The 21,390-nt window shown below is 43.7% G+C and overlaps 1 protein-coding gene across 2 annotated transcripts in view; it reads left to right on the forward strand.

The window, feature by feature from the left end:
* The first annotated feature begins 1,171 nt into the window (after positions 1-1,171).
* Positions 1,172-21,390, forward strand: part of LHFPL3 (LHFPL tetraspan subfamily member 3) — a 459,544-nt gene continuing 439,325 nt past the window's right edge. For both annotated transcript variants that reach the window (XM_075064706.1, XM_075064699.1), the window contains exon 1: positions 1,172-1,638. In XM_075064706.1, the coding sequence (XP_074920807.1) occupies positions 1,185-1,638 (454 nt within the window). In that variant the 5' untranslated portion in view covers positions 1,172-1,184. The remainder of the gene's footprint in view (positions 1,639-21,390) is intronic.

Consider the following 21,390-nt stretch of genomic DNA (forward strand, 5'->3'; position numbering starts at 1 on the left):
TGGTAGGGAGCTGGACCATTTAGGGAAGATACAGGTGCAGTTGCCCTAAACTGTTGCACACATCTATTCCTCAGACCACTTCCATAACCAAGCCCTTTTGTGTGAACCCATCCTCAAGCATCCACTTGCTGTATGTGTGCATAACCACCCCACAATGAAAACAGTTTGTGCCTATCTCATGCTTGACTCTAGAATTTGTGAGTTCAGGTGGCTTCATGCACATGGAAGCTGCTACCATTTTAACCCTAAATATTCCATAGCAATGGAGAATCCCACCTAAAGTCAGATCCTCTTGGAACCTGGCCAAAACTGCTGCAAGTGGCAGGTAGCTCAACCTTATGCAGACAGCTACTGACCCTGCATAGGGACTGGTGTCCAACCTTCTGATCACCTCCCCTGTTGTGGATGAGAGAGTCCATGTGCCAGCAAGAGTGAGGGAAGCTAGGCAGTTGCCCCAGGCTGTTCCAGTGGCTATTCCAGTCCCCAGAGATGGCTGCCAGAGGCCAGTGGTCTTTACTTTACGATACTCAGTGATTAGCCTCTAAGCCTGGTGCTCTGTTGGGAGCCCTTGTGTTTCCAAGGCCAGGTGCACAAGGAGAAGTAGAAACCCAATTGGAAAACCCAGGAAACCCACATTGTGGCTGAGTTAGGGGAGACTGGAGGTTTTGCAACCACTCAAAGGCAAGTCGCCTTTAGATCTCCCTCGTGGCGGGTGCCCCTGCCTGCAGATACTCCCACTCCCAACTTCTGCGAGCCCTGCCCCGGCACACACGTTCAGGGCCTCACTGCAGCCTGTCCGGAGGCTGCTCCCCGGCCTCCCGCTCCCTGCCCCTCCTCTTTGCGTGGGGGCAGAGCGCAGCTGCCCCCTGCCCCCACGCCCAGGGCAGCTGCCCACCTGAGCGCGCGCCTCCCCTCCGGCTCAGCCGCGCCGGGACGCGGTTGCGCAGCAGCAGCCGGCGGAGCAGCAGCGCACCTCGCCTTGTCGCGCGCGGCTTTGCACGTTTCGCCGCCGCAGCGCCGGCGACGCCAGCAGGCGGGCTCTCGCCCGGGCCAGCGCCTGCCGCTGGGGATGCTCGCCCCTAGGCGCGGCGGGGGATGCCGCGACGCGTGTGACGCTGGGCGGAGGGTCTGGCTGTCGCAGCGCCGGGGCGGGCAGTGCACCGCGCGGGGCTCTCTCGGGGAGGATGCCCGGAGCGGTGGCGGGGGCGGCGGCAGCAGCCTCGGCAGCGGCGGGGATGCTGCCGGCTCAGGAGGCGGCCAAGCTCTATCACACCAACTACGTGCGGAACTCGCGGGCCATCGGGGTGCTCTGGGCCATCTTCACCATCTGCTTTGCCATCGTCAACGTGGTGTGCTTCATCCAGCCCTACTGGATCGGTGACGGCGTGGACACCCCGCAGGCGGGCTACTTCGGGCTCTTCCACTACTGCATCGGCAACGGCTTCTCCCGGGAACTCACCTGCCGGGGCAGCTTCACGGACTTCTCCAGCCTGCCCGCGGGAGCCTTCAAAGCCGCCTCCTTCTTCATCGGGCTCTCCATGACGCTCATCATCGCCTGCATCGTCTGCTTCAACCTCTTCTTCTTCTGCAACACGGCCACCGTCTACAAGATCTGCGCCTGGATGCAGCTGACTTCGGGTGAGTCAGGGGTGCAGGCAGCACCGCGGGCTCGGGGAATAAACTTACGCCTGCTGCGGGCTCCCGACTCTCACGGGTTAATAGGAGTGGGGGGGGGGAGGGGGTGTTGTCGTGCAACTCCTATTCACCAGCACCTGCCGCCAAGGGTTAATCAACAGTCTCCTTGTAGGGAGTGGGGGCTGGAGAAACTTACATGCACTGGTAATCGTCTAGAGCTGGTTAATATCCCGCATGCAGTGAAGGGGCTAGGGGGCTCATAGAGAAACGCAGATTAACACTGACTGTCAAGGGGTAATATCCTCCCGCAGAGATGGGGCTGGGGTGTTTGTATGTGTATGTGTAGGGGTGTCAAGTCAAAACTTCCATGCAGTAACTGTGCCCGGAGTTAAAGTCACCCCGTGGAAGGAGAGAAGTTGGGAGATCATGCTAATATATGAAAAAGATTAACTGCATTAACAACTTAGATTACCTGTCTATATCAGACCTCGTCTACACTGTGACTGCCTGTAATGTACTGAAGCATATGCTGGAGTAACATATGATTGCTGTCTCTTCCCCTTGCATCCTCATAAAGACAGATGTGTGTCTTAGAAAGCAACCCCAGTGAGCAGAAATTATTAAATAAAACAGAGAGGAATATAGAAACTAAACCATGTACCCTCAACCTAGAACATCCATTTGGACAGGGCTGGCATATTAAGAAATATAGTGAAACCACCAGCAGAAATCTGTCCTTTAGTAGATCAAAGGTCATAACAAAATGGTAGGGGAAACCTGGGGATGCTATAAAGTGGTCACATGGAACACGGAAGATTGACCGCTGGAGGTTATTTGCAGTAGTATTGTAACCTGTTGAAGGTTAGTCCTTAGTGCAAATTTCCATGTAGTTACCAGGAAACCTTCCTCCTTTCAGTAACATCACAGGATGAAGTCTTGTTATTCTTGCCAGGCTGGAGGGCAGCTGAGGTTGTTGGATTCTTTGTGTGTGTTTTTAACAAGATTTATTTCCCCACCCCCCCATGGCAGAAAGATAGAAATCCCATTGTAATTATTATTTTCAGTGTAGAGGTATGCAGACTTCATCTGAAATTCCCCATCACAGGCATATAGTGCCTTCCTCAGGAAAGTGCATGGGGGAAGAAAGAGGTACACAAAGAGAGAAATCCTGGGCTCTCCTAGTATTCCCTCCCTAGGTTTCCAAACAAGCTATAGTTTGGGTTAGGAGAGAGGAGCAGGATGGGGAAGGGTATAACTAAGCTTTGAAGAGCCTGTGGAAAATGTTAGGTTTTTGGCAGCAGGAAGTAGAGGAAAGAGGAATGAGATCCAGACTTAAGATGGTAATAAAAGCAATTTTAACAAGAAAAAAAAATAATTCTGTAACAATCTGGGGAGAGCCTGAGTATGACGTCTAAGTACAAATCTCACCTGCCCTCCTGCGGAAACCATTGAAGTGGAGGTTTTTGCTTTGCAGAAATAAGCTGTTTGGAAGCACAGGGAAATGTCTCCAGAATGGGTATTAAAGTTACTTATCCAGTCTCTTTAATACAGCTAAATTCATTTAATTTTCACAGCTCTGATTCTTCCAAGTTGTTTGTTCACTATTATTTAATTTGCTGTTTACAGTTACTGGGTTGTTGTAGGAATTTCTTGTCTATTCAAAATGGGGTTTCATTTCTTACGTATTGTTTGTTTATGTATTCTGGGTATACTTGCTGGTTGTTTTGTTTATAATGTTTAAGTTTCTGCACAGAACAATGGCTTCCTTTATCACTTTGGGTCTGATCCTGAAGTCAGTTGAAGTCAATGATAGCTTTGCCATTGACTTCAGTGGGAATAGGAATTGGCCCATTATATTTGCACTGGGAATCCTGTGTGATATTAGCCACTTCTTTTTCTCTTCTATAAAATATCTTTAAATATGCTGTTAATTTTATGGATCCTCATTGATGAAGGGAGGTGCAAGCTACATCTCTCTGCATCAGTAAGGTCCCGGGGCTCTACTGGGGATTTGCGGTCTACCAAAGATAGGTGGATAGGCTTTGACCTGTGGCCAGGCCTCCACAGAAACTTAGCTGGTAGATAGTGCTGTGACTGTGCACTAAACTGGTGCATCCCCAACCTGCTTTGGTCATGAACCTTGCACGGTCAGTGCAGTTAACTTTCTAGATCACTGGTAGACTCTCCAAGACCAGAGATTCAGGGTCCCGCTTTACACAAACAGAAGCCAGTGTAAGGCAGGAATGAATTTTGGCTTTGTGATTTTATTCCTGTGCAGTTGAGAAAAAAATGTTTAGAAATCACAGCACGAATTTGGCAGTTTGAAAAAAGAGTTGGTTGGATTCGTACCAAGCTGCACACACACTAGGGTGGCACTGATGACTTGTGTTCCCATTTTTCAAGCAAATCTGAAGTGTGAGATTTTCAAAAGCTCCAAAATTGGTCTAACCGCTCCCATTGAAGTCAACAATGGGAGTTTAACCATCATCTTCAATGGGAGCATAATTTAGCCAGTACTGAGTTCTATTGAAAATCATATCTGATTTTTTTTCATTCCAAAATGAAAATCCCATGGAAATGAACTTTATGATTATAACGCTGGTTGGTTGTCTTTCATTGTCAGCTCTTTGTGAAAGCCTTGGGAGAACAAGGACTAGAAAAATACAGGATGCTTAGAGGGTTGGACACTGCTGCTTGCTTAAATATTATATCTTAATTTAGCTATTATATGATCATTCAATTTAAAATCAAGTTTCAAAAATCTGCCTCAAAGATAAAGAAATCTGACTGAAAAGCCACAATTGTAGATCCTTGCAGGTTGCATGCTTTTAAGATTTTATAACAGAAGAAGGCATGTAATTGCTGTGGAATAGAAGTATAACCAGAAAAGAAAATCAGCATTACTCAGTTTCGATGAGCACTGACAATTTTCCTACAAGTTCTATCACTTCGTTTTTGTTGTCATTTCATTGTTTTAAGAGTGTAGGTCATTCAGCATAATAAGCATGCAATGTTGTTCTCATAAATAGATGGTATAATAATAAGTAATGTTAGCTAAATATACATATAGTCTATTTAGTGCAAGAACCAACCACCTCTGAAGTAGTAAAATATGCATATTTCTACTAAAGTGTGGGTGCATATTTTAATTTGGGCTTTATTTTGATCCATCCTATAACAGAAGAACACAATGTAGTGCTTTTATTAAATCTGGCAATAGTAGAGGGGCTGCGTTTACATGTGAAGGATCAAACACAGAGGTTGACATCTTTTAATAATATCACATTCAGTTCTCATTCAGCCTGGGGGATTTCACTTGAGGTAGGACGGCAGGAATGGGTTAGGATTTTGGTTATAAAAAACCTTCAGGACATAGTTTACAATAACTCATGTAGGAGAGACTAACAGGATGATATGGCCCTTATTTGGAAAAAGAATTTTTGTTTGAATAAAAGGTAAGTGATATCTGAAACACATATTTTTTAATCTCTCTTTCAGGGTATGTAATGCTTGATTAGCCAGAAGAATATGAGAAAAATTACACTTCAGTCTCTCAATTGTGAAGCTATAGAAAGCATCTATTAAATTCCGTAATGATTTTTTTCAGTGTTCACACTTTTTTTGTTGTCACATGTGTAATGATATAAATAAGCAATTTCATATACTGAGAGCCAACTATAAGGGCCCAATTTTCAGTCAGTGACCTCCACTCTTGCACCTGCAAAACTGTACTTTCAAATATTTATACGTGCACTTCAAAAAATTCAAACACCTGCATGCACACAAATGTTGGACTCTACACCAGTTTTCTGAGTTAGAATCTGTATAGACCAAGACCAGGAGTAGGCATGGGTACGTGCATGTGCAACTTTTCCCCATCGCATGTTGAAACTGGGTATTTTGCTCTTTATTATTTATCAAGCATCCAAAGTGTTCTAGGTACCTCACAGATGAAGTCATGTCTCAGTCTTCTTTTTCATAAACTAAAGAAACTGAGCTCATTAAGTCTCTCACTGTAAGGCATTTTTCCTCTGGAAAGCATTGTTGGTTGCTTTTGGTGTTTATTTTGGTTTTCTTGGGTCACTGTAAGATTGTAAGTTCCACATAAGGAAAAAGTAGACGAAATGCAAGAAAAGTGCGGAAGCATCTATTAAACTATGCTGGTGTGGTATGCATTGCAATATACAAGCTTTTAAATAGAATCTTAGTTTTGTGCAGTGATTAAGATGGCAAGTGGGGTTGTGTCAAAATTAAAGGGCCTGATTCTCCACTATCTTGCATCTCTTGTTGTCATTTACACTTGGGTTAAGTCTGCAGGACCAGATAAAATTCTTGCATGAAAACTAAAAGAGCTGGCTATGGAAGTCTCTAAGTTATTGACAGGGATATTTAACAAATCTTATAATACTAGATAAATGCCAGAAGACTGGAAAGAAGCCAAAGTTCTGCCAATGTTTTAAAAGGATAGACTGGATGACCCAGATAATTATAGGCAAGTTATCTTGACATTGATTCTTGACAAGATTACAGAACAGTTGATCTAGGATGCAATCAGTGAAGATTTAATGATGGAAATAATAACTAATGCCAGTCAACATGGTTTTATGGAAAACAAGTCTTGTCAAACAAAGGTGGTGTAGTTGATGAGATCACAGATTTGGTTGATAAATATGGCTGCATTGACATACTGTAAAATGCATGGACTTCTTTAAGGCATTTGACCAAGTCTCCCATGATATACAGATTTAAAAAAATAGCACTATACAAAATAAATACAACCCATATTAAATGGATTAAAAACTGCCTTGCTGATAGATCTCAAAAAATAATTGTAAATGGGGAATAATCATTAGTGGAGATGTTTCTAGTGGTGTACCACAGGGATCTGTTCTCATCCCACTGCTATTCAATATCTTTATCAGTGATCTGGGAAAAAATATAAAATCATTGCTGGTAACATTTGCAGATAACACAAAAAAATGGTGAATGGTAAATATAGTAAGGAAAGGTCAGTTTTACAGAGTGATCTATATCATATGGTAAGCTGGACATACTTGAACAACATGTGTTTTAATACAGTCAAATGCAAGTTCCTACCTCTAGGAACCAAGAATGAAGGATGAGATTTATAGATTGGAGATTGTACTATGGAAAGCAGTAATTCAGAAGGGGAATCAGGGTCATGGTGGATAACAAACTGAACATGCCCGCAGTGTGATGCTGTAGCTAAGAGAGTTGATGTGATCCTTTGGATGCATGAGCCAGCGAGTATCAAGTAAAAGTAAGGAGGTGATATTACCACTCTGTACAGCATAAGTGAGACTGTTGCTGACATAATGTGTCCAGTTCTAGTATCTTTGCTTTGAAAAGGATATTGACAAATTAGAAATGGTTCATAAAAGGGCTACAAGAATTATCTGAGGTCTGGCATAGACTTTCAATGAGAGCCTCAGAAGCTGAATCTATTTAGTGCTTCCAAGAGAAGGTTAAGAGGTGACTTGATTGCAGTCTACAAGTGTTGACATGGGGAAGAGATTTTTGGTAGTAGAGGGAGTTTTAATCTAGCAAAGACATAACAAGAACCTGTGGATAGAAGCTGAAGCTAGAAAAATGTGGACTAGAAATAGTGCACATTTTTCACAGTGTGGGTAATAAACCATTAGAGCATCTTACCTAGGAGGTTGGTGGATTCTCTGTGGTTTGGAGTCGTTTTAAAACAAGATTGGATGTCATTTTCTAAAACATATGCTGTAGCTTATCCAGAGGCTATGGGGTTGATGCAGGAAACACTTGGTGAAATTTTATAGCCTTTGCTATGCAGGAGGCCAGACTCGGTGATCATAATGATTCCTTTTGGTTTTAAGATCTATAACTGAATGGTTGTATAATGGTACAAAGGAGAATTCTTAACTCACACCTTTGGTAGCATTTTACACTCACTTTGCACTCCTTCTGTATAAATGCAGTGAGACCTAAGGCCTGGTCTACACTACGCGTTTAAATCGATTTAATGGCCGTTAAATCGATTTAACGCTGTACCTGTCCACACTACAACGCCTTTTACATCGATATAAAGGGCTCTTTAAATCGATTTCTGTACTCCACCCCGACGAAAGGAGTAGCGGCTAACAATTTGATATTAAAATTCGATTACGGTTAGGTGGACGGAAATCGAACATTATGCCTCCGGGCGGTATCCCAGAGTGCAACACTGATGCTCGGACAGCAATCTGACTCGGATGCAGGGCAGGTAACAGGAAAAGTCCGCGAACTTTAGAATTACATTTTTCCTGCTTGCCAGCGTGGAGCTCTGATCAGCACGGGTGGCGATGCACTCTCAAATCCAAAAAGAGCCCAGCATGGCCGTACGGGAGATACTAGATCTGATCGTGTTCATGGGAGACAATCTGTTGTATCAGAGCTCCGCTTACAGAACACGAAATGCCAAAGCGTTTGAAAAGAAATCTCCAGGATACACAGCCGCTGTGTGACAAGCGTAACGGGAAGCGCAGAGACTCAAATGGACGCTCATGGGGGAGGGGGGTACTGAAGGACTCCAGCTATCCACAGTCACAGCAGTCTCTGAAAGTATTGCATTCTTGCTGAGCTCCCAATGTCTGTAAGTTCAAACACAGTGCTGGCGTGGTTCAGGGCAGCTCCTCAAGTTTCTTTCCCCCCCACCACGTGAAAGAAAAGGGAAAGAAATCATTCCTTGACTACTTTCAATGTCACCACATGTGTACTGAATGCTGCTGGTAGATGCGATGCTGCAGCAGTGAAGAGCAGTATCCGCTCCTCTCCCCCCTCCCGGTGTAGATAGTACAATATGATGATATCCGTTGTCGCCATCAGCCGTGAGTGCGCTCCTGGCTGCCCTGAGTGAGGCTGGCCGGGCGCCCTGGTAAAAATGGAAAATGACTCCAGTTACTTCCAGGATGGTCCAGAACGGCTGGTAACCATCTTCATCATAGCAACTGGGGCTGAACTCTTCATCACCCCCTCCCTTTCCTGTGTAAAGAAAAAATTTTGTACTGCCTGGACTGTATAGCCGGGGAGGCTGCCTCCAAGTCTCTGTTTCTTTTTCCTGCATTCTTATACTTCATGACCAAATGGGCGGGGGGGGGGGGAACTGCCATGGTAGCCCAGGAGGTTGGGAGGAGGGAACAATGGGTGGGGTTGTTTCAGGGGCACCCCTGTGAATACTGACAACGGGCAGACTGTGCTCTCTGATACACTGGGTTCTCTAATAACACTTGCCCTAATTCTAGGCAGCTGACTCTATTTAGAAACCATAAGGGAGGATTGACTCAGTCCCAAGTGAGTCAATCCAATTTGGCTTCCAAATTTTCAGCCAGGGCACTCATGATAGCAAGGCGGACAGTACAGAGGGGAGAATAACAGTCATCTCATTGCCAGTTTACTCCGGCAGTAACGGTACAGAACGTCCGGTAACCATCTCTCTTCATTTGCAAAAGCAAGTGAATGCTGCTGTGTCACGCTGGGATATCGCCTCTCTCTCCGCGGCATCATACATACGGTGCTGGAAATCAAATAAGCTGAACGTGCTCATGGTTGCCGGCTATGGCGTCGTTCGGCAATCCAGGGAAAACGGCCGCAAAGGATTGTCAGCTGATTGTTTTCCGGAGGAAGGAGTGACTTGATGACATTATCTCGAACCGCCCTACAACAATTATTCAGCCCGATTCCAAGAGGCGGGGGAGACTGCGGGAACTATGGGATAGCTACGGAAGTGCTACCCACAATGCAACGCTTCAGAAATCGACGTTAGCCTCGGAGCATGGACGCACAACGCCGAATTACTGTGCCTAGTGTGGCCGCATGAAATCGAATTTATAGTATCAGTTTTATAAAACCGATTTTAGCAAATTCGATTTTATCCCGTAGTGTAGACGTGGCCTAAGACAGTAGAAAGTCAGGCCCAGAACATCGATAAGGATTTACATAGTTTCAACAGTGACACCAACTCTAGTTAAATTAAATATTTCCTCACCAGATTGAGCTAACTGAGTTTTTAGTTCCTGTTGGGAAGAGTGGGCTGTGGATCTATTAGGAAACAATTCTGAGAAAAGGCACAGAGGCTCCTAACTGCAGCCAAAGCATTGCAGACTCAGTGTATTGTGGGGGCAGGATACCAAATACCTGCACAAAGAAGAGTAAGCTGTGCATTGTGTGGGCTCCCTGCATAGAGGGAAAATTAGGAGTTGGCCCATAAGAGAAGTGAGGGTGAGGCTGCTACAGCCACCGATTGTCTTCAGTGGAGGGACAGTGCAAGAACTGAAGGGGCTACTGGAAACTTAAGGCTGCTTTAATGGCCATCAGATGAACTCATTATTACTTTGTTGTCATCAGTACACAGCCCATGTCTACTGGGTGTGGACTGGGGTAAGGCTCCGACACACTTAGTGTCATTTTATTGACATTGTGTTAATTCGGATGGTTATTGGTGTATTTGTTTGTAAATTATTAATAGTACATGACCTAGAGGGTTGTGATAGATGCAACATATAGATTAAAAAGATACATCGCTACAGGTTATTATTTAGGAAGGTCAAGGTGAAGTTAGTGTTGAGAGCATGTGGTGTTTCTTGTCTTTACAAGTTGGCAACCCCTTATTTGAAGTCATCCCCTATAATTTACTATAAAAGTAAGACTAAAAGAATTGCATCAATGCTAACAGTGATAAACCTATATAATTTATTTGTGTGTGTTTCAAAAGGTTGACAAAGGATACTTGACCCTGAAGGATAAGAGTGTACAGGGAATGGTGGAGCAAGATTTTCTTTGCTTTAGATTGTAATAAAATTTTCCATATCCTGGAACCCCCTCCTCCGCCGTGCCCCTGATTGCCTTTCGTGAACCCAGTGAGAGTTGTGACCCCTCAGTTGGGAATCATTAAAATAGTGGATCAGTGGGGAAAAATATGCATGAAGTCTCCAGTCAATGTGAGGAAGAATTCCGTTTACCTGAAAAAAAAATCATTATATGAGAGGCAAAAAGAAACCCGAGAGACGGCATGAAAAAAGGAGAGCATCAAGCGTGGAACGTTGGCCGACCAGGTACTTGTTCATGAGTGGTAGGGTTTCAGAAGCACTCAGCATTGGCCTATCTCCCAAATCTGCGGCAGGTGTACTATTGACTTCATTGGGAGCACAGTTAGGCCATTTCTGAATATTTTTGAAAATCCCACACAGAAGATTTAATGAAGAAAGTTTCTGAATAAGAAAATGAAACAAGGATGTGGAGCAGTATGGTATGACTAGATATAGTAGAATATATTTTATGAAACAAGGTCAGATGAGTTTCAAACATGGAGACATCTATACTTTTTTCGAAGTGTAATGTACTGTGGTATAGGCTGCCTAACTTTGATCCTACAAAGATAAAAACACCAGACATATCAGGACCAAAAATCTGTAGCATGATCAGACAGACAGTCTGGACTCAGTATTTGAAAACCAACAAGATCTGGCTTTGAAGAATGACAAGGTCACAGTAGTGAAACGTCACAAAGAAATAAAATTAAAAACATGTTTGCTCAGAAATGATGAAATGGAAAAAGAAAGACATGAAGAAATCTAAAGATGGAAAAGTCCGCAGAATTTGATAACATCAGTTACAAGCGGCATTGTTAAAAAAATGCAGTGACAGCTAGTGGATTGCTAGAATATGCATCATTGTGTGGAACAGTGCGCAAATCCCAGTTACTAGGAAGGAGAAAATTACAGCCAGAATCCTTAAGAAGGAGAATATAATATACTCTAAGATCTATCTATTCTAAGAAAGATATTATCCATCTTCATTGCTGGCAGATTGAGAGATGCGAAGACTTGAAGCAAGTTGCCCTTAGAATGAGAAGGTCATATATAACATGGGAAACGGCTGCTTTATTTTCTCTATGAGAAGCCAGATGCAAACTTCTGAATTTCATTTATTATAAAAAGTAACCGATAGCCTCCATCGAGAGTCTCTTTGACGCAAGCATATCATGTGCTATTTCAGAAAAGATAATTCAGTCCAATAACTGAGACTATATCAGAAAGAAAGGGCTGAAGAATATATGGTTTATGATAAATAGTTGATGAGAGGTCATATTTCATCCTCCTCCTTTTTCTGGTTATATTTTAGATGCTATAAATAAGTGAGACAGTAAGATAGACGCAGACCTTACAAGGTCAAATTAAAGTTTACTGAGTTATAATGTTTAGAAAATACCACTTCTGAAACCTAGTTTTTTGTTGGCATAGGACCAAAATCTATTTGCCTTATTTGCAGGAATAGCCTATTGAATGAGACAAGTAGCCTCATGTAAGTAATGTGAGCAGAATTTGGCTCATAAGAGTGTGCCCTCAATCTGCATGTGGAAGTGATCTTAATTTCAGTTCAATAATACTTTCTTGACATGAGGAGATATTAATATTTCAAAAATATAACCAAAATAGGAACAGATCCTTCAGGGTCAGGGATATGGGGTGGGGAGGGATGCATATTATTATTATTCCTCCCAACAACAACATCCCAGTGGGAATATGCAAAAAGTTATTGCATCCTACTATCCCTATGCATCATGGAACATCTCCTGATTGTCTACCTCCTGAGAGCGAGTGGACAAGAGAAGCCCTGTCAGCAGTTACATTGGAAGGGCTCAGATAACAGTGTGATGGCACAAGGTCTCTGCATGCGTGACCATGATTCCTGGAGATCAGTAAGTTCCAGGGCAGTATTCCCTGCCCATTCTGTAGCTTTGCACATATTGAGAAAGAGGAATATTTCTCAGCCTGTCAAGGACCATAGCTGGGACACAGTGTGTGGCAAAGACCCAAAATGAGGGGCACAAAAAATTAACTGTGCAGGAAATTTAAAATGACATGGTATTCTTTGCTTTAGTTTCAATGACTCTGTAATCTCAATTTAATGAGTCACTTTGTGTTGTGATTTTCAGTTATATATGTAAGGGGAGGCCACATGTTTGTGGAATGTGGGTAGTTTTGGGACTACAATGAGCAATGTTCCTAAAAATGAGACACACTTGAGACCTGTGCTAGGAGGTTTGGGTCTGTGTGCAAAATGTATCCACCAATTTTGTAGAAAGTTGTTACGCTTTTTGGCGTATAGAGATAAGAAAATATGGCCCATGGTTATCAAAAACAGAGATGAATCTTCTAACTGATAAGGACAGTGTGTTTCAGGATAAGATTTCCCCCAGGAATTCATCTGCTTAAACTCAGCTACTAAATCTTAGAGTATTATGTCCCCAAACATGGCAATGGATCTTCACTAGGCAAGCTTAAAGTGTAGCTTCCCAAAGAGTTAATTCAAGGTTCTTAGATTAATTCCCTGAGAGAGAAATTATGGTCTCTGTCTTTCAGCAAAATAAGAATTTCTCATTCTTATTACTTTTTCTCCTCTAAAGAAAGTTAATTACTACTTGGCTGCTGCTGCTTAATATTTCTCTTTCAGATTACTCTGTAAAATTATATCACCAAATTAGTAAAAGAATCACACTTAACTGCAAGTATAAGCATTATACCACAATAATATCATTTCTCAAATTAGATATCTAAGGTTTGCTGCAGGTATTTCTTTCCTTGTACAGGGATGGAGGGTTCAAATTGGAAGAGAAACCTAAACAAGTCTCTTCATTGATAATCTGTTGATAAATGTTGGATGAGCTTGCTTGGCAATTCCTTGCTCGTTTTGAATAAACTGTGTAACTTGGACAACTTTAAAGAAGGATTGGATGCCTGTATTCTTGTGAACAATCTGATTTATCAGCAGATTGACTCTTTGGCAAACAGACTTCTTTCTGGCTAAAGCTATCTTTTATTACTTTTCTAGGAAGTGGGATCCATCAGCACAGCAGTGCTACGGTAGAGAGCATCCTTCACATAGGACCAGATTTTCATAAGCGCTCAGCTCCCAATTTAGGTGTCTAAATGGGAACTGAACTCTTTACAAAATAGCCATTAGTGACTATCTTTGCTTCAAAATGTCATGTTTTGCCTTCTTGAATTCCTCTTCCTCTTATCAAATTCAAAGCACTACTGGGTTCCCAGCCATGCACATTTGAATTTAAGATGAGTGAGATGGTTTGAATCTTTTTGAAGAAAATGGTCCTCCTTTTTGACCTGAGTGGCTAGTCAGAATATGGGACTCTGGGGATGTTCCAGTTGGAAGTAGAAATTGATGGAGTCTGGCATTTTCTTTGATGCAGTTTTGTTTATTTACAAGGAACACCGGAGGAACCAGGAACAAAAGGAGCATTTTTTAGCTTACACCCCCAAGTCTCTTTAGCCAACACACCCACAAGTTCTTTCTCCATAGCTTTCTCTAGGATCACACTGTCCTTACAGGTTGCTGCTTGGTGCATACACATGTGCTTCCCACTTGTCCCTCATCCACTAATGAAACCCTCTTAGGGCTGTTCTACACTGGGGGGGGGGAGGTCAATGTAGGATACACAACTTCAGCTATGAGAATAGCGTAGCTGAAGTCGACGTATCTTATTTCGACTTACCTCCTCTCCTCATGGTGTGGGATCGATGGCCGCGGCTCCCCTGTCGACTCCGCTTCTGCCTCTCACCCTGGTGGAGTTTTGGTGTCAACAGGGAGCGCAGTGGGGATCGATTTATCGTGTCTAGACGAGACGCGATAAATCGATCCCCGATAGATTGATCGCTACCCGGTGGGTAGTGTGGATGTACCCATAGTGCAATCTCTTGGGCAGATTCACAACCGTCATTTGTCTTGGTGGGAGGAAGGGCTTTTTGTTAACCTGACAACTATGCTAACTGAAGGGTGCATTCACATCCAATCTCAAAGAAGTTTGTGGTCCAAATAGTTGCCTTGCAGCAGAACACAAATATACAGCAGCTGGCACATCACCAGTTGTCAGGCAGATGGCCTGGTAGTTGCATCAGCTTTAATTTCAGAATCCATTTGTGAGGAATTGCAAGTCTAGATGAATGCTCTTCTCTATTCTATTTCATTTACTCTGCTCATCGCCACACTATGCTTACTTTCTGCAGTTAAAAATAAACAAAGTGACCAACATCTGTCAGTCAGGCAAGTGGGCTTTCTTTCTGCCCCCCCCCACCCCCCACCCTTAGTTTCCATTTCTATCTTGCATTCTGTCCAAAAAACAGCCATTATTCTTCTTCCCCAGAGAGACAATCTAATGGGATCACAGGAGACAACTGCTGAATTAAGGTCCATTATAGGAGCTTTTTGCACCCACAATATGCATGTAAACTGGGATGTTTATAAGAGAGATGAGTCTTTATAAGAGAGAAATCTACTGTTTGATTTTATAGGACTAAAGGGAATTATAATATTAATCTCAAAACCTGTTGTAAAAAAATCAGGGCTTCAAAAAAGATTCTGTTTACAAACTGCAAATTCTACAAAATATTTGGTATAGTATTACTAAGCATGTTACTTTGGGAAGGTGCTCCTTGTCACTGACATAGCGTAATTATTTTGTGATGTCAGGCTGCTATGGAAACTATTTTATGAAAGATCAGAGTAAAGATGCAGCTAAAATCCTTCTAGCTTGTTGACATTCAGTTTACCACTGGGCTCTATTTTTTATGTAAGTAGGTTTGTATTGCACATATCTAATGCAGAAGGCATGCGCTTGATCCTGCACTCCTCAGTCAGGCAAAATAGAAGGGTTGCATGAGGAAGGACTGCAGCATCAAGTTCTATGTCTATATTTTGTTATTGTTTCTTTCCCCTCTCCTTATGTCTGAGATATCTTATTCCCTGGGTGTTTATGAGAGAGAAGAGGGATCTTTTGTCAGCAAGGGCAGAAAGGGAATTTAATGGATCAAGAACCATGTATATAATATGTGTTAGCATGAAAAAAAGCACTTACTGAATCACAAAATTAAGTACATTCTAGACTCCTAAAATGTCTTTACAATCTAGTGCATACGATGAACATACGTGAACCTGGACAATGAATATTTAAAACCCTGAGAGGTAGCTCTGGTGATCTAGGTATCTGGGGGAATTCCTGGCCTCATTAAAGTAAATACCAATACTCCCATTGATTTCTTTGGGTCTGGGATGTCACCCCGGCATATAAAATAGTCAGATTCAATCATATAACAAGGAATTGGCTAATGTGATTGCAGAGTCATTGGCCATTATCTCTGAAAACTCGTGGCGATCAGGGGAGGTCCCAGATGACTGGAAAAAGGCAAATATAATGCCCATCTTTAAAAAAGGGAAGAAGGAGAACCCGGGAAACTACAGACAGGTCAGCCTCACCTCAGTCCCTGGAAAAATCATGAAGCAGGTCCTCAGGTAAAGCATTTTGAAGCACTTGGAGGAGAGGAAGGTGATCAGGACCAATGAACATGGATTCACTAAGGGCAAGTCATGCCTGACCAACCTGATTGCCTTCTATGATGAGATAATTGGCTCTGTGGATATGGGGAAAGCAGTGGACCTGATATAGCTTGATGTTAGTAAAGCTTTTGATATGGTCTCTCACAGTATTCTTGCCAGCAAGTTAAAAAAAGTATGGATTGGATGAATGGACTATAAGGTGGATAGAAAGCTGGCTAGAGTGTCGGTCTCAACGGGTAGTGATCAATGGCTTGATGTCTAGTTGACAGCCGGTATCAAGTGGAGTGCCCCATGGGTCTGTCCTGGAGCCAGTTTTGTTCAACATCTTTATTAATGATCCGGATGATGGGATGGATTGCACCCTCAGCAAGTTTGCAGATGACACTAAGCTGGGGGAGAGGTAGATACGCTGGAGGATAGGGATAGAGTCCAGAATGACCTAGACAAATTGGAGGATTGGGCCAAAAGAACTGTGATGAGGTTCAACAAGGACAAGTGCAGAGTCCTGCATTTAGGATGGAAGAATCCCGTGGCGCTGCTACAGGCTGGGGACTGACTGGCTAAGCAGCAGTTCTACAGAAAAGGACCTGGAGATTACAGTGGATGAGAATCTGGATATGAGTCAGCAGTGTGCCCTTGTTCCAAAGAGGATGGAGTTCAGCTGTTCCCAGTGGTGGCAGATGACAGAACAAGGAGCAATGGTCTCAAGTTGCAGTGGGGGAGGTCTGGGTTGGCTATTAGGAAACACTATTTCACTAGGAGGGTGGTGAGCCAAGGGAACGGGTTACCTAGGGAGATGGTGGAATCTCCATCCTCAGAGGCTTTTAAGGCCCGGCTTGACAAAGCCCTGGCTGGGATGATTTAGTTGGGGATTGGTCCTGCTTTGAGCAGGAGGTTGGACTAGATGACCTCCTGAGGTCTCTTCCAACCCTAATCTTCTACGATTTCAGTGAGTTTTAACTGTATGGGAAGTTTGAAGAGTCTATGACAGGTCAGAGTTAAGGGTTGTGCCCTAATTTAAATTTAAAGTTCTCAATTTCCTGGATTTATAATGCTTAATTTGGGGGTAATTACACCATCCCTGTAATGTATTTTATTCTTAATTACTAATATGTACTTCCAAGTTTAGCTCCCTCTTAACATAGTTTTTGTCTGGGATTAAAATAAAGACACAGTCTTATAAATTTTCAGAGACATGACTTTATAAACAAGCATTGATGTCGGTACCATACAACATTGTAGCCACTATTAATTCCCATATTATATGTCATTCTATCCACATCTCACTACACAATTCAAGTGTACTACCTACTGTATAACCAAAGGGATTAAAGCATCACTCTATGGTTAATATAGTATGATGAGAGAAAATTCATCTTTATGATGCAAACATTGCACAGACAATTTTATACACAGTGCGCTCTCTTTAAAGAAGGATGTCAGTTAATTTGGTATATAAGACTTGCCAGTGTGTAGCCAAATTAGGATATAATGACATACAATATGGTGGGAGTTAATAGATACTGTAGCACTGTAGATTACAATAAAAGTATAGTGTCAGTAAAATGATTTGATTAGTCTGTAGCCAGTATGCCAGATGGTTACATGCTGTAAAATGCATAGCCAGGTATTGTATAACAAGATCTATGGCAGGAACTGCACTCTGCAGCAAATTACAGAGGGAGCACAGACTGTAAAATTGAGTACAATATCACTCTTTAGACAGTACAGTGTAATACAAGTCTGTAACTAGGAGAGTACAGTGTGAGTCAGTTCCCAGAAAAATCTATATCAGGACTCAGTTGTCCCATGTCTGTGGCCATAGGTGCTGACTCCGTGGGTGCTCCGGGGCTGGAGCACCCATGGGGAAAAATTGGTGGATGCTCAGCACCCACCGTCAGCTCCCTGTCCCCCATCCCAGCTCACCTCCGCCTCCTCCCCTGAGCACACTGCGTGCCCGCTTTTCCACCCTAGCTCCCAATGCTTGCACCGGAAAACAGCTGTTTCGTGCAGCTGGGAGGATGGGAGGAGGAGGGAGAATATGGCGCGCTTGGGGAAGAGGTGGGGCTGGGGTGGGGATTTGGGGAAGGGGTCCAATAGGGGCAGAGAGGGAGCGGAGTAGGGGCAGGGACTTTAGGGAAGGGGTTGGAATGGGGGTGGGGAAAGGGTGGAGTCAGGGCCAAGGGCGATGGGGGGGCGTGAGCTTCCACCAGTGCTGGGGAAAGTTGGCGCCTATGTCTGTGACTCTCTCTACACTACAAAGTAGGGTGTGATTCCCCTACTCGTGTAGACGTACTCTCATTGAGCTAGTGCGAGTGTAAATAGCAGTGTTGCTGTGGGAGCATGGATAGCAGCAGCAAAGGCATGGCTGACCTGTGCCTTGTACAGTAACTCCTCACTTAACGTTGTAGTTAAGTTCCTGAAAAATGCTACTTTAAGCGAAATGATGTTAAGCGAATCCAATTTCCCCATAAGAATTAATGTAAATGGGGGGATTAGGTTCCAGGGAAATTTTTTTTACCAGACAAAAGACATTATATACATATACAGTATAAGTTTTAAATAATTTTAAACAAACTATTTAATACTGTATTCACCAATTATGATTGTGAAGCTTGGTTGAGGCGGGGCATAATGGGGTCAGGGCGTAGGGGCTTGACCCACTCTGCCTGTGTCATAAACCGATAGCTAAGGGTTAATGTTTCTTTTACCTGTAAAGGGTTAACAAAGAGAACCAAACACCTGACCAGAGGACCAATCAGGAAACAGGATTTTTCAAAGCTCAAGGGAGGGAATTTGTGGGTGTTCTTTGTCTTGGGTCTTTGTCTCTCTTCTGTTGCTCTCTCAGCTATGAGAGGATCTATCTCCAGCCTTTCTAAATCTTCTGTTTCCCAGTTGTAAGTACAAAGGTAGCAAAACAATAGGCTTTTATATGTTTTGTTTTGTATTTACATGTGTGTAGTTGCTGGAATGTTTAAATTGTATTTTTTTTTGAATACGGTTGTTTATTCATATTCTTCTTTAAGCAATTGACCCTGTATTGTCACTTTGATACAGAGATTATTTTTTGTGTTTTTTCTTTCTTTTTATATAAAGCTTTCTTTTTTTTTTTTAACTTGTTGACTTTTCTTTTTCTATTATGGCAAGGGAAAGGAATCCTGTGCCAGGATTACTGTCTCTCTCAGGAAAGATTGGGAGGGGGAAAAGAAGGAGGGGGGAAGGTAATTGTCCTTTCTGTTTGTGTTTCAAGGGATTGAAGCAGGGAAACTCCTAGTATAACCAGGGCGGGATCTGGAGGAAGTAAAGAGCAGGAAGGGAAGTGGTTATTCCTTTGTTGAGACTCAGGGTATCTGAGTCTTTGGGGGTTCCCCAGGGAAGGTTTTGGGGAGACCAGAGTGAGACAGGCACTGATTCCTGTCTGGTGGCAGCGATATCAGATCTAAGCTGGTAATTAAGCTTGGAGGTTTCATGCAGGCACCCACTTTTTGGACTCTAAGGTTCAGAATTGGGAAATATGCTTATGATAGCCCGTCCTGCGCTCCTGCTGAGGAATGGGGTCGGGGACTTGCATGCTCCCCTGCTGAAATGCCAGGCAGGTGGAGTGCGATAAGCCCCTGCACCCTGACCCTGTTCCCCTGCTGGAATGCCAGGTGGGTGGAACAGGGCAAGCTCCCATTCTCTGACCCCACTCCCCGGCTGGAATGTCGGGCAGGTGGAGCAGGGAAAGCCCCTGACCCGCTCCCTGGCAGGAGCATCAGGTGGGTGGAGCGGGGCAAGCCCCTGCGCCCCGACCCCGCTCCCCGGCAGGAGCGCTGGGCAGGTGGAGCGGGGTAAGCCCATGCACCCTGACCCCACTCCCAAGCTGGAGCGCTGGGCAGGCGGAGCAGGGCGAGACAAACAACCTTATAAGGAACATTGCGCAACTTTAAACGAGTATATTGTCTAATAGATCAGCAACTTAATATCTAAACAGTCTTAACCGGGATAACTTTAAGTGAAGAGTTACTGTACACACCCACACTGTTTTCAGCCAGTTTTGTGCTTGGTGTGGCTCAGCTAGGCCTCCGCTGCTGCTACAAATGCTACACTTCTAGTTTTACTTATGGGAGCTCGATGAGAGGTAACGTGAGCCTGCATATGTGAGCAGGAGAGTCAGTAGCGTAGACATAGTCTCAGTGATTGAAGTCCAGAGATAGGAAAGTGCAAATCTACTGCACAAATCTGGTATGTGCAAATCTACTGTGAAGCCCTGATAAACTGCCTAATTATAGTGACTAACCAAATGGCCTCTTAGTGCTTTACTAATCCGTTGCCCACTTACCTTATTAAAAATCCCCCAAGCTGTTGAAGCCTCCAAACTGTGCACTTGTGTGAGACTATGTGAATCCTAGCATTCCCATTATTGTCACCCTCTTCTGCCTTTCCATCCCCTTCTCCCCTACCCCCTGGTTGAATGCTCTCCTTGTCTAGACTCTAAGCTCCTTGGGGCAGGAACTATCATTTATCAAGTGCATCCTTGATCCTGATTGTGGCCTCCAGTCTCTACTGCAGTATAAATTATAGTAATAATAGTAAGCTATTTTTATGTTAGTGGTGTCTCAATGGTCCTTTGCATACGCAGTAACTGATCAATAATGGCAATAACTATGTGTGCGATAGTAGGCCTACTGTATGACTTGTGGGCCCGTGTAATTGGATGTATAAACCCCACACCAGTGATGAAAGGGTTAAAGAGCTGCTGTGGGCAAGGCTGATCCTGCCCCTCTGGCCCTGTCAGTCATGTCAGAGATGGAATGAAAGCTTAAAAGCAGGAAGCTCTGGACAGTTGAGCAGCTCTGGGAGAGAGCAGACAGTGGCTTTGCAGCCCCCAGGAGAGACTCCGGAAAGCATTCAGGGGAACTGCATTCAGGAAGGCCATTCACCAATCCCTCTGTGTCTACAAGGAGACAATTGATTCTGGTGTACCAGCCAGGTAGGACAGAGTCATAGACTTTAAGGTCAGATGAGACCATTATGATCATCTAGTCTGACCTCTTGCACAACGCCGGCCACAGAATCTCACCCACCCACTCCTATAATAAACCCCTAACCTACGTCTGAGCTATTGAAATCCTCAAATCATGGTTTAAAAACTACAAGGTGCAGAGAATCCTCCAGCAAGTGATCTGTGCCCCATGCTGCAGGGGAAGGTGAAAACCCCCCAGGGTCTCTGCCAATGTGCCCTGGAGGAAAATTCCTTCCCGACCCCAAATATGGCAGTCAGGTAAACCCTGAGCATGTGGCCAAGACTCATCAGCCAGACACCCAGGAAAGAATTCTCTGTAGTAACTCAGATCCCACCTCATCTAACATCTCATCACAGGCCATTGGCTATATTTATGG

Source organism: Chelonoidis abingdonii, chromosome 1 (genome assembly GCF_003597395.2).
Source record: "Chelonoidis abingdonii isolate Lonesome George chromosome 1, CheloAbing_2.0, whole genome shotgun sequence".
Lineage (NCBI taxonomy): Eukaryota > Metazoa > Chordata > Testudines > Testudinidae > Chelonoidis > Chelonoidis abingdonii.